At 39.9% G+C, this 14,160-nt stretch overlaps 1 protein-coding gene and 1 non-coding gene across 3 annotated transcripts; both read right to left on the bottom strand.

Annotated features, from left to right (window-relative positions):
• Positions 1 to 424: 424 nt before the first annotated feature.
• On the bottom strand, positions 425 to 9,197 carry anp32a (acidic (leucine-rich) nuclear phosphoprotein 32 family, member A). 2 transcript variants are annotated; one of them, XM_028823832.2, is made up of 7 exons: positions 7,554 to 9,197; positions 4,744 to 4,893; positions 4,519 to 4,641; positions 4,206 to 4,404; positions 3,256 to 3,368; positions 1,389 to 1,458; positions 425 to 1,282 (listed from the first exon to the last, which is right to left on the bottom strand). In XM_028823832.2, exons 1-7 carry the CDS (start codon positions 7,605 to 7,607, stop codon positions 1,224 to 1,226), a joined length of 768 nt encoding a protein of 255 aa, XP_028679665.1. In that variant the 5' UTR covers positions 7,608 to 9,197; the 3' UTR covers positions 425 to 1,223. The 2 variants fall into 2 exon arrangements, with proteins under 2 accessions (XP_028679665.1, XP_028679664.1); XM_028823831.2 differs by having other exon boundaries at positions 425 to 1,285; positions 7,554 to 9,195.
• Positions 4,968 to 5,097, bottom strand: LOC114668272 (small nucleolar RNA SNORA28). The gene has a single exon (XR_003718862.1). It is a non-coding gene; the product is annotated as a small nucleolar RNA SNORA28 (small nucleolar RNA).
• Positions 9,198 to 14,160: the final 4,963 nt, after the last annotated feature.

Raw genomic sequence — 14,160 nt, 5'->3', positions numbered from 1 at the left:
AATCTTTGAATGACACAAAAAAAAAAAAAAAAAAAAAACCACAGACAAACTAAGTTTGGCTGCGCAGAGAAAATTGTTGTAAAGGTTTGCCTTTGTACAGATGATACAGACCAGGAAATACAAGTCACCCAAGCTGTTATTCAGAAGGGATATCAAAGAAAAACTATACATTCATGAGGCATTGTCAGTATGTCACTGACTACTAAGTAAGAAAATACTATTTAGCATTAGTAATATGCCAGTGAATGTAACGAGAGAAGCCCAAACATCAGGTCATGCTTAATTATTCTGCTTCAATACTCTGCATTTATGCAAGTAAAAATGTTAAAGTATCATATACAAAACAGGAAAAAAAATGCAGATTCTGCCTACTTCAAATTGCTAAAGATCACTGTATTGTACAGGTTAAAGTAGAACACGGGCGTTTTCAAAAGGGTTCAACTTATTTTATTACAGTCAATTATTACACTTTTCAATCAAGTTGACGTCTGCCATTCTCATCCAAAAATACTTAAAACTGAGATCTTTCCTTTTACTAAAAAACACAAAATATTTGGTCGCTATTTACAAATAACACAAAAATGTCCAGCTACTCAGAGCAGGAAAACACACACCACACACACACACACACGCAGGGAAATCCTCTTGCTGCAGATTTCACAATGGCAGACATGAGTTGCACAATATACAAAAATGAGCTGTTAGGTAAAGGGGCAATTTATTGTGCATGATCAGGTAGGCACAAAGACGCACCTGAGTCTGTGCCTAAACAGCACATTTTTGACGATGAGAACAGCATGTGACACCTGGGGGGGTTGGCTGGGTGGGGAGGGATTGCATCTTAAAATTCAAAGAGTAATTTTCCATTTTGTATTAAAACAAATCCAACCTTGCAAGCTAGAGAGTTCTGGAGCTGCAATGGGATATTAGCAGTGTGCAAAATTGATTTAGGCTTCTAGAACACACTATGAAACTGTACAACAACAGCTGTCCTAACCACTCCAGCTACTAAGATCATCATTTTTACCTGAATGTAATATCAGGGTATGGGGGGGAAAAAAATGAAGGGAGTGGCAGTAAAAATCAAGCTTTTATTTCCCCTCACCCACCCAATAAACATCTCACATTCCCACAGCAACGTTACAACCATAAGATATGGGGGAAAATACAGGGTAAAAACAGTCAAATCACAAGAGGAGCTTCTAAATGTTAGTGAGGGTGCTTTAATCATCATCTTCACCTTCATCTTCTGGATCTCTTTTTCTCTTTTGGCCTCTCTCTTCTTCTGAAAGCAAGAACCGGAAAAAGTTAAATATTGCTGGGTCAATAAATAAATAAAAGCACAACATTAAAAAAAAAAAACAAACAAGTACTGTCAAACTACTTACCAAAGTCTTCATCTTCTTCCTCATCTTCTTCCTCCACACCCCCATCATTGAACTCTTCCTCTTCTTCCTCCTTTAAAAAAAAAAACAAAAAAAACACAAGCAACCAATATGTCAACAATTTATATATCATACACACATGTTCCAGTCTCCAAATTACTTTCAGATCATTCAGTCTAAAAGTTTAGTGTTCGAGTCTATTGCCCTTTTTGACCTCTAGCCATTATTATGCTTTTCTCTCTTGATAAACTGAGGGACTCTCACGTACTTCTCCAGTACTTGCACAGTGCTGTTAAGAGGGCAGGACGTAGAACCACACCCTTACGCCCAAGCTACTAGATACCAGATATCTGCAAGTGTGTCTGCAGCTACCATTTGAGATTGTAGGATGCTTATAGAGCCCTTTGCTAATCTGCAAAATGCAGATTAAAGTCAAACATTAAGTTATAATTTGGTCTTCAGTCTATTAAAATGGAAATATCAATATGTTTAAGAAATTAACATCATATAAATGATATGAATAAAAAAAAAAAGACATTAGAAAATGCCACCTGTGCTAACCAAAAAAACAATCAGTATAACTAAAATAATTATCTTTAGTTAAGTATGTCAAATATTAAAGACAATAGCAATGTGAATACCAAGTCAATAAAGAGGAAACTAGCAACTAGAAATATAAACTGAACCGCATGCAGTGTTTCCCAAACTCGGTCCTGGGGACCCCCTGTGGCTGCAGGTTTTTGTTCCAAGTGGATTCCTAATTAGTGACAACACCCGATAGAACTGGTCTCATTTAATTAGCTGGTATTTTTTTTTCTTAACTCTCTTTTGTTGATACTTTGCCCTCTCTCTGTGTAGTTTTTCCCCCTTCGTTGCATCATAATAATGACAATTTAAAACGAGCAGATCAGACACCCAGGCAAACAACACGGAATAATCAAAGGCTACAACTACTTTAGTGTCAGACCCACTAATTGTTTAATCCATTATTTACTAATTTGATGACCTAGAAAAGAAATATGAAAACCAAGATGGAAAAAAATACATTATTCCTATAACTGCGTGGTACATTTTTATATCCATATATATTTTAGCAAACTTAATTTTCTAATTTCTATATTGTTCCCTAAACACAGAATTTTGGAAATACCAGTTCACTTAATTATCCTAGGAGTTCAATTAAAAACAGAAGCTGGTTGGAACAAAAACCTTCAGCCACAGAGGGTCCCCAAGACCGAGTTTGGGAAACACTGTGCAGCTAGACACACAAACATTTTGGTTCGGGTTTCCTGCAGGCAAACTTTGGTCTGGTAATAGGATTCATTTTGAATTTGACATAGGTACAGAAATAAAGCAGGTGGTTCTGTCACTACTGTGTATATCTCGTTTGTATGCTTCTGCTGTCCTGGAGAATGCAACATGGCTGTATTTGCCTGTTAACAGAATATTCTGTTAGGTTGAATGCTAGTTTTATTAGTCTGAATTTGTTGCAACTCTTTTGGATACACCTGTGACTATACTGCAGTTGGTGGTAAGAAATGGCTTTTAACCTGCTGCAATATCATTCAGATTAGCAGAGTGAAAAGTATGTTAATTTACATGTAAAGAAAAATAAAATCACAGCACCATCTATGAACAAGAACTAAGCAGAAACCAAAAAAGATACTTATAGAAGATTTTGGATATGTGAATAGATCAGTAAAGGTTAATTCAAATGCAGCTCGTGTGCTCTGATTGCAAAAAAATGAGTATTGAAAAAAATAAATAAATAAATAATTTTTAAACTAACAATTTAAGGCACAGTATGATCATTACCGCTTTAACAAAATGCCATACAATGCAACGCCAATATGTTGCTTGTCACTTATACCTCCTCGCCACTTATGTCCTCTTCCTCCTCCTCTCCTTCATCCTCCTCCTCTTCCTCATCTCCTTCCTCCTCCTCTTCAACTGCTGCTTCCTCGTCATATTCTTCTTCTACCTCTATACAGAGTATTAAGACAAGTTAAACATTGCAGGGCCAAGGTTTATACAAGCAGACTATGCAAATTATATACAAATAGTTTAGTCTCTCTGCAAACACAAAAAAGTTCATCGATTTACAACATGATGCATCATATTACTATCCGATTACTTAACAGTTTTAGAGTCATGTGTTTAACTCCTGTCCTGGATACTACCCGTGTGAATTTTACACACTTTCCAAATCTGTGTGGACTTTCCTCTTACATCATAGAAATGTGCTTTTAAGTGTACTCGAGTCTGCTCTGTAACTATTTGGTTCCAAGTCCAGGAGCGAGAACTGCTTCCCACCATTAGCCCAATGCTATGGAGCCACAACCCTTAAGTTTACAAGTGGGACTAAAAAAATTTAATGGATGGAAAAGCTGAACTGAAAAAAACAGCTGTTTAAAAAGGCCCAAGCATGCCCCCAAGGGAGCTTTTGACACCCCAAACAATTTAACAATGTAACTGTACGCATTACTTCACCAGTTTGGTGAAATGCAAACATTTTCAAAAATTCTGACTAAGCAACAGCATCTCAGTAAGTTTCTTCATCGGAGTAGAACTAATATATATCTTCAAATACAATTCAAACAAAAATTCACATCATCACAAACAGAATTTGAATGCCTCTTTGATACAAAGGTACTATACAAGAAAAACACAAAATTTGTCACACGTATAAATGATTCTCACAATTTTAAGTAGTATTTACTCACTTTCTAGAGGAATACAAAAAACGAAAACATGACATTTTAAGAATTACAAGCCAAAAAACTTAATAATAAATAAATGAAGGAATGAGTACACACGCACCATCTTCATCTTCATCATCATCTTCTAGACCCTCTACATAAGCCTCTGTGTCAGAGTCTGGTGCCTCTTTATCCTCCCTGTCATAGCCATCAAGGTACGTGAGCTGAGGAAGAAGCTTGAATACATTGTCTCTGTAATCATTTAAGTTTGTGACTTCGCAGTTGAAAAGGTCTAAACTCTTAAGGTTTTCCAACTTTTTCTATGTGGAGATAAAGAAAGGTGGAGTATTAATGGATCAGTGGCAAGCTACATGTGGACTAAACAACTGCCAAATGACATGTTTAAAACAAGACACCAAAAGACTGCAACTCACCAGAGGCTCTATTGTACTCAGGTCCTTTATTTTATTACCACTGAGGTTTAAGTGTGTGAGGTTTGGACATTTTTCTGCCAGTACTTCTAATCCTCCTGAGATTCTGTTATCACTAAGCTCGAGCTGGAAGAGAAATGTGCATAGGTGGATTAAAAAAAAGAAAAAAAAAAAAAACACATTTCAAATGCAACAAAGATCACTTTCACCGACACTAATATCTCCTACCTTTTTAAGTTTGTTTAATTTGGGCAGATTTGCTACTGATGTTAGGCATACATTGATTGTGCTTAGAAACTCAAGCTCTTCAAACTCATCTGTCAAACCCTCAATTTTGCCTTCATTTGAACGACAGTTGTCTAGAACAAGCTCTTTAACCTGTAACAGAAAATGGGATGAAAACATGAAGTAAACATTGCTGACACTGAATAAAGTTTAGAAAGAGAAGAATATTTGTAACAGCCCAGTTAACAGCAAATCCCAAAAACAGAGAGTGCTGGAATAGGTTAGACTGTAGTTTGCTTTGGCAAGCTGAAATTGTGCCAAATCACTGTTTCAAATATCTGACACAGAGTGTAGCTTGCAAATCAGCACACATATAAGCCAGATTTTGTGTAGCCTGAATCTACATCATATATTACAGAAATAACTGAGCAGGTTTAGGTTTTAACTCTAATGTAGTACCATAATTAAATATATTACCAATTTCCAATTAGCACAAACCCAATACATTGATCTCAAATAAAGCATTTAACATTAACCGTTTTAAAAACTATTTACGTTTCCTACAAAAAATGAAAATATACTGATCTTTAGGATATTAACACAGTTGATTCATCTACTTTATGCAACTACATGCCTGCATTTCACAACTAAAACAGGAACATATTTTACATTGAAGAAAGTGATCATACTAGACATGCACCATGACAGCCTAGTGTCCCATTAAAGCTTAACTATCTTGTTTGGACAGATTCCTGCTCCTACTGTTTTGAAAAGAAAAAAAGATCTATATCTTAAAATGGATGGACAGACATATACTTTGGATTTGCTACACTGTAGTACCTAATACACCAAACATGAGTTACCAAAACGACGTTACCCTATTTAATATTTTAAAACTTGAAGCTAAAAACTTTCAAAATAACCCACTGCTACAAAGTATTAAGATCGCATGGTTGTGGTTATATAGATTTACAGGGTGAGCCTTGTCTGAACATTACGAGATGCGTTTACATTTTGCTACCCTCTAGAACGTGTAAACAATGCAGAGCATATATGACTAACTTCATGAAAACAATCTCAGCAGTTGTAATGGTGTCTCTCAACAGCCAACTTCCAAGCAAAAGAGACCCCAAATAATAACACAAAAATGGTTCGGCGATTAACAGTCAGTCATTCCATTGGAAGATCGGGATCAGTTTGTCTCATCACTTCATTCACTTGTCCGTCTTTCATTATGAAACCTCCAACGCGGCATTAAAATAAAGCACCACTTACGCATCGTGTTGAAAAGCAATTTTTTTTAAAATTATACAATCGCGTCAGAAACCTGGAAGACAATGACGAAATATATATTTTTTGATTAAAACGCAAGCTAATCCAAAACTGCACTTCATGATTTCGGAGAATTTTTCAAACAGAACTCCCGTAATAATAAGTCATAAAAAAATCGTTCATCCTTCTATCCGCTTTCTGAACCCGCTGCTTCCATTCCGACAGCACGGGGATCCTGTGACTGGCGTCCTCAGGCAGCAACAGGGGTCGCGGATAAATGAATCCATGAAACCGACCGTCATTACCACAACTCACCGTCAAAAGTGTTGATCAAAAATTCTAGCACCATGCGCATTTTATGCCCTCAGTGTTTCGATCTTTACACTAGGAGGGTCTCCTTCTGAAATTAAAACCCAAACGAAACAACAACGATGTAAAAAGTCCCCGTCAACGTCCTCACTAGCCGGGATTCTCATTTTAAAAAGCACTCAACTTCCAGAGACCGGCACCGCCCTATACGAGTCGGAGTGTAAGCGCCCCGATGAACCAGGTGGGGACCCCCAATCCGGAAAAGTGAGCCCCGCAGCACACGACAACGCCACACACAAAATGGCTGACCGCGCGGAGGCTTGCACTGCACACCCCGCTTCTGAAATCATGACAATGGGTGCCAACGCGCGCAACCAGGTCGAACCAGCGCCACATCTAAACGTTTGCACAAAGATTCTAAAGAGCTCCCGCGAATTCTGCACAACAAGAGACGGGGGTCTCTTACCGGGGAAAATTCACCTCTCCGTCGCAGCCTGCTAAGATGGCGGCTTGCCCTAGATACAACTGGCGCGGGGCAACTGCCCAAACTTGGCGCCTTCGGTCCACCCAGGTCCCAGTCCGCTGAGCAATCGCGCGACTAACCCTCCGCAAAACGAGCAATGTGCTCCTCTGCAGAGCCGCGAGGCTGAGCGGAGCGCGCGAGCAATCCAACCCCGGCCCTTATTACCGGAGAGCGCGCGCGCATTCTACATACACACAAACACCGTCGCGAGCTTTCACGGCCAGTATGCGTGCCTCGCATCTCGAAACGCGCGGAGAAGCACCAAACCCGGGAGAATTGAAAAATGAACCATCATAACGGGGTGACAAAGGGCTCACTCTCCGATTTTACACCTCGATAAAAAAAGGGCGCGTTCGTGAGACTACAAAGTTACAAATATGGCTCCCCGGCGCCTGTTTGCACGGCAGTCTCTCGGCCAACAAGCCCTGCCACCGGGACGCTGTACGGACTCTCCGCGCCAAAAGCAAAGTTTCTTCAAAAAGCGGAGATTCTTATTATCTTTTTTCTAAACTTTTTCGCGCAGGGGGATCGGTCCCACTTACAGTCGACTATACTACGCGCCTTATAGCACCCACATCTGGCAGCCAGGTAGTCAAATGAAGGACAGCACAGCTCTGCAAAAACACCTAAAATGACCAAAGAAACTAAAACATGCGAACACGTACACACATACACGCACACAAAGGAAGAAACAGGACGGGGGTCTTACGTCTGACGGCGTTCGATTCCGCAGCTCCAGGTGAATCCTTTTCTTCATATCCATCTTGGACGCGCAAGCCTGAATTTTAATTTAGTAACAACCAGACCACCGTTTAGTACTTGAGGGGCTCTTTAACAGTACAACCACCTCTCAACCACTGTGCTTCTCACTCAAACTTGCGATCCGAAGGCGGGATTTGCCAGCTGGATTGTCGTCACCACGGGCTAATCGTAGCGACCAGATGTCGCATCAAGGCACCATTAGAGGTGTCTTCAACCGGTCTGCCGCCAATGAACGTGCGGGGCGGGGTTTGGGCGCCTCGGGATAGGTTGCGCTACTGCGAATGTGCATTTAAGTGTCATTTCTGCGTTTAAGCGCCATTGCATGGCAGCCTTTAAGTGTGACTTTTAACGTGGAGTTTGATCTTAAGATGATAAAAGTATTGAGAATCATAATGCGCTTAATACCCGCGACTTTAGATCGACCACTGAAACGATTATTTTTATGTATTATGTAAACAGGCCTCGGGTTATTGACCCCCCTTTTTTTTTGCTGCGCTGTCCGAGACCAGTTGGGACGATTTGTTTACTTTGCTTCACGCATTTGTTCGTTGCGTGAAACACAATGCCCTGCTTTGTCAAGTACAAGTTTGATACATCGAAATCAAAGCGATGGTTGGTTGGTAATCGCTGCGTGCGTGTGCCCAAGTATGCCAGCCTCGCGCACACAGATAATCGTGTTATTTAAGCTGATTGATCTCAATTCCCAGACGGCATTCCATTACCAGAACAGTTCAAACATGCAGCGCGAGACGTGGCTGCGATGGGACGAGCACGCACTGGACTAAGAGTCCTCGGTCGCGTGTTTTTTTGTGTTTTATCCCACGCGTTGTTTGACCCAGTTTGTAAGGATCTCTGCCTCTCTTTTGTTCGTGACAGTCCACACCACGTGGCATCCATTGTAAGAGCTGGGCATTCGTTGCAAGGGGAGCGCCCTGTAATCGACAGATCTGTGGACTCCTTTTCGTCATCACGGACGAGTTAAAACTTTTATTTCGAGAAATCTTAACACGCAGGTCTGTGTTTCAACTGGGCTGCCATCGCATGCCGAGTTCCGACTGAAACACTGCATCACCCGTAATCCTCCACATCTATTCAGTACTCGAAACAAAATATTGCCATGTTTGTCAGTTATGTAGGCAAGATCGGCATTCGCATCCAACTCGATGCCCTGCTGCCTTCACAATTTATCTATCGAAAAGCCTCCGCGGTGTGGGTAGGCTGACATCAAGCGACACCCGGTCTTAGGAACATGCCGTTTATCGTCCATAGGAATCTAGTTTCATTAAGCGCACCCTCTGACCGAATTACTGCCAATGTCGGCTGGCTTGTTCGTCTTCGTCCCACGTGATCCTCGGGCCCCCTCGAAAGACAGTTCTTGTACTGCCAGATGTCACCATTGGTGTAACACACCTTTAACCGTTTCATTCAAACCAATTACGACATTAAGGCGGCGACGGCGCATTTTAAGAGAGCCTCGCATTCGCCCCAAAGCGCTCTGCCCGCGGCAAGCAGGCGCGGTCCGAGATGGTCCTGCCAGCGACAGCAGTCACACTCTCCCACGACCAACGTCACTGTCTGGCAGCCACACTCCTCTGGAATTAACATGCCTGCCTTCTATTTTTTAATGAAATAAAAAAAGAGAGTCGCGAGACGCGGTACCGTACACACTTCAACCAATCAAAACGTAGCGTGTACCCACGCAGCATTACAACATTTCTAAATGACCAATAAAAACACAGCAAGAAGCCCTTCATTTCCGCTGGCAGGTTAAACGCTGGCGAATATAAACAGGCAAAGAAAAAAAACAAGGTCACCTGACCAGGACGGCGCCATCTTATCTGCAACAAAACGCAGCATTTAAAAAATAAAAATAATCAATAATGCATTTTCATGGTCGAAGAAAATTATAAGACATTACCTACAATTCAGGCCATGTCTTTGTCGAGCTCAGCGGCCGCTTTTAGAGGCTCAGAAGCCGAGATGAAGCACACTGCGTAACACTCATTCTATTCGCCGGGCTGTTGACATGACAGACAGCGCACTGCATGGCGTCGCTGGATTTTTTTTTTTTTTTTTTTTTTATAACAACGTCATGACCTTTCAGTCCGTTTCCTGACATTTCAGACGCTGCCAATGTCAGTCCTCGGTTACCGTTGTCTAGCTCTTTCCAGCCCGCCTCGGCGAGGGCGTGCGGAGCCATTTTAGAAGCTCCTTGCGTGGTCACGATCATTATTTTCCTCTGGGTGTGTCACTTTGGCGGCCCCGCAGTGCAGCTTGCGTGCGCCACGCTTCGGTCGAGCTGCGCATGGCGTGGCGGGCAGGCTGACGGGCGGGTAGGGCCGGCCTCGCCACGACTCGCGGCGTTGTTGCTGTTGTCGGCCTCTGCCTGGTGGTTCAGGGCTAGGACGGGTGCTGGTTCTGATGCCGGTACTCCCTACTTAAAACGACCACCTCTCGAGTCCGATCACTTTGATGTGTGCTACACTTGTTTCCTACTTCATTTTATGTTTTCAGCGTCAATGCTTCAGTTCAGGCAGTAATGTAGGTTTTAATTAAATTACTATTGTCGTTTAGTTAGGTAAGCAAAGGTTATGGTTTACTCCCCGGTTAGGATATATACCTGCGATTTCTGTAAAGACGGAATTGCAAATACACTGCCTGTGTTGTCTCATTTATGTGTTACGTTTCTTTAAAATATTTTTCTTAAACTGTACAGATTTCTAAATATATAACTGTTTGGGACAAACATCCAACATTTCGGTTATCTGTTCTTACTTTAAGGTTATGTTGCATTTGTTTCAATCAGTTTAAGGTATGATGAAATGTAGATGTGGCGTCGCAGTGCATTGTGTGGCGAATTTTTTTATGAGCATTTGGACAATTCGGTCAGCTTCCTTTAGATGTGCCCTCCTTTAGTCCAAAGACATGCAGTTATGGGTATTGGCAGATATAAAGAACCTAATGTGTTTCTATAGTCCGGAATGGAAAATTGGGTGCCCTGGAATTGGTTCCTGGATAGTCCCCGTAACTGTGTAGGCTATTAGGAAAAATTTGTTCAATTTAGTAATTCAGTCATTTAGTAATGCTGGCGTGACCATGATCATTTCAAAAATTTTTATGTGAAAGCCAAAGTCACTTTACATGCCTTTTTGTCATGGGGTATGTCAGATTTGCTGGGCATTTGTCTCTGATCTCATCACTGCCCCATGTCAAATTATATGACTGTCAATTGCAACCCGTGTCACATTTGCTGACCAAGCACCAATCTTCCTGGCAGACATGTTTGCCCCTTTTTTTGACAGCTGATAGTATGCTTCCTGATGGTGCAGGTGCTATATTAAATGTTAACCGATATGGCAACTTCAGTAGCAATCTCACCCTTTATTACTTTTTTTCCCCCATTTTGTTATGGTATGTAAAACACACAACAACAGACAGACAAGCTTCTTTTCTATTTGTGATGTTCAAAATTCTCTCGTTCACTTCCAGAGGAGGATTCATTAGGTGTCAGCTAAACTAACTAAACTCAAATTCAAACCTGTTTGATTTAACCAGAGTGAGACGCAAACTATTTTGTGCTATTTGGAATCAGACAAGTTAGGCAATCTGCCTCACAGGAGCATGTTGACAACTGCCTCCGACTAAGTAAGATTATGTAAATGAGGCTACACCTGAAAATTGCTGGAAAAGTTGTGTAATGTGACAGGCTTTAGCAGATGCTTTTATCCAAACTGACTTACAAAGGAGATTAACATAATAAAATGAACATCAGTTTGGAGAACTGTTTGGGTACAAGTGTTAAAGGACAGGTTACAATAGTGATTGTCACAAGTAAAGAGCTCAGAAGAAATACAAGCTAGTTAAAATTCCTAGTTGACAAAACCTAGTAGCTTATATCATTTAAAAATCCACCAAATGAGAAGTCTCCAAGTGTTTCCTAAACATATTGAGAGAGTCAGAATTTTAAATTTGAGGTAGGCAGTTCATTTCACCAGCCAGAATCAACACATCACCAGAGACTGTTCATCAACAGACATGAATGGTCAAGAAGGATCATAGGACATTACAGGTGGCTCCATTTTTATAAGTGATGATCTGAAATGTGTTGGCCAAGGTTAGTTCATGTTAACAAGATTGGATTTCTGAATGGGTAGATGAAATCTATATGCCAACTTCTAACTGATGTCAACAGAACTGGATTTCTAAATAGGTCAATGAGATGTACTGTATATGGCTATTGCTAATTGGTATTAACATTATTAGATTGATGAATGAGATCTATAATTGATTTTGTACATGGTTTAAAGATTATTTGTAACAAACACTTTTTTTCTAAAGTGGATATATACCTTGGACATACAGTATATACCATATAATGTACCTGTCAGGAGTAGTTAGTTTGATGTAATAAAATTTCTTCATGGTTAATTTCCTTTTTGTTTTTTAATATTGTTAGTATCGTTGATATTGTATTAGACGGTTACTACATTGTATTTTTCCAGGTGGCTTTTGTCTCTGTCAAATTTTGATTATGTTTGCAAGGTAGACTAATACTTTTAACTCGTTTCACCAGCCAGGAGCTACACATTACAAGAGTCTGGATTGAGATTGATACCATGCAGTGGCGGTGTTGCCAGATACTCTTCATTAGCAGACCTGAGTGGTCAAGAAGGAGCATAGGACCTCACTTGTGTCTATGTGTATGTACTGTATGTATGTATATATACGAGTTATATATTTATTTTTGTTTAAAGAGGCGCTGATCCATTGACTACTCCGTAGACAAGCATCAAGGATTTTAACTTAAGGCATGCCACTACAGGAAGCCAGTGTAGTGATCTGAAAGTGAAGTGACCAGTGGCTTGGTGATATGTAGTGGTACTCCTACCAGTAGAGAATTGGAGTAATCAACTTGGTGCCTCTTTAAAGGCAAGTCCATTAGGGTGCAATTTCAGCCCTTTTACAGAACACTATTGATGTTTTCAGACATTATCTTTTCTTGTATATGTACATTTACCTGACATTTGAGGAAAGTTTTTTTTTCCCTCCTTAAACGTATAATCTGGTGAAATAAGTACATCCAAGCTGATTAAGCATGTTTAGCATTTCTGCACCTGTCATTTGAACAAAAAGGTCATTGTTAACAATAAAATATTGAATGAATGGTAATGCAAATTAGTGAATGTGTTTGATACTGTAGCTCTATGCAGAAACTAAAAGGTTGTTTTGAGTAGAGCGTTATGGCATTTTTCCAGTGTTCATTTTGAATTCTTTGACTGGCAAGATATGAATTCACAACATTTTTTGTAACCACATGTTGTGGGCAAGATATCATTTCGGTTTAGATCATCTTTTTCATTTAATAGAATACATTTCATGGAGGAATTGCTCTTGGCTCTTTGATGTGTTTTGACTCTTTCTGGACTGCTTTGGGAGATTAGAAGAAATACAATCAACTGAGCTTTTTTCTTTATTTATTCAGTACCTTTGTAAAGCACAAGTGGTTTGCACTGCTGTGTCATGGTGCCCAGTACATTGGTTTAAATTGTGGCATAGTGATGGTCTGTGCATAGTCAACACATTCTTCTCAGTTTCATGTGGGTTTTCCTCCCACTTCCTAATGAAGTACTTGTTAGTAAACAGAGAGTCCTAAATTGGCTTAATATGAGTGAGTGTGCCAATCTCATGCCAAGCTGGTTCCCCCTTGTGGCTGATGTTGCTCAAGGAGGTTATAGTGCTCCCTTAAAATTGAAATAGTAGGTCTGAAAAATGGATATGCTGGTGTACCTCTAATCTTCTTAAAAAATTGCATATGTATTGCATAAAAAAGTAAGTACATGCCTGGAATTGTTTTTCATTTTTTCTTTTTTAAATTAAGTGGATATACCAAGATTTGATCTTCATTTAAAGCATATAGATAAAGGTGATCTAACAACATTATGACACATTTACATTTTGTAATCTATTGCATAATTTAAATAAATAGCAAATTTCACTTATGGAAAAATTAAGTCCAAACCTGCATTTAAAATTACCTCAAATACCTAAAATTAGAATCGGGTGCAAATGATTAGAAGATCATTATACAGGATCTTGTCCGTACCCGTCTTATTTTAAACTACAGACATTTAGTTTGGTTTGCTCCTAGTTGTTGAAGTGTGTGTTATAACTTTGTCCAGAACCCTTGAAGACACAATAGGCAGGTGCAACACTTTGTAGTATCTTATTCCTTTTACCATCCTTTTCACATAATAATTACAGCATTTTTCCAATAAGCACTACAACTCCATATAGACCGTTATTTCCCAGTGTACTCCATGGTCCTGGCAATTTTTAGGTGTGCAGCTATACTTTTGCTGAGGAGCTTTCTTTTGCAACTTATATATTGTCTTATAGTCTCAATACAAGTCAACATACTTTTATATGTTTGAAGAAATGTGAGCTGAATGTGTAAACTATGGAAATATAGCTCAAAATATTACAATGGTTTTCAGGTGGAGTTGGCTGCAGTTATTTATTCTAACCAACATCATTATGGACATATCATTTTTACT

This window comes from Erpetoichthys calabaricus, chromosome 17, assembly GCF_900747795.2.
Source record: "Erpetoichthys calabaricus chromosome 17, fErpCal1.3, whole genome shotgun sequence".
Classification (NCBI taxonomy): Eukaryota; Metazoa; Chordata; class Cladistia; order Polypteriformes; family Polypteridae; genus Erpetoichthys; species Erpetoichthys calabaricus.
Note: the sequence above shows the minus strand (reverse complement) of the source record. Positions and strands in the feature narration are given on the sequence as shown.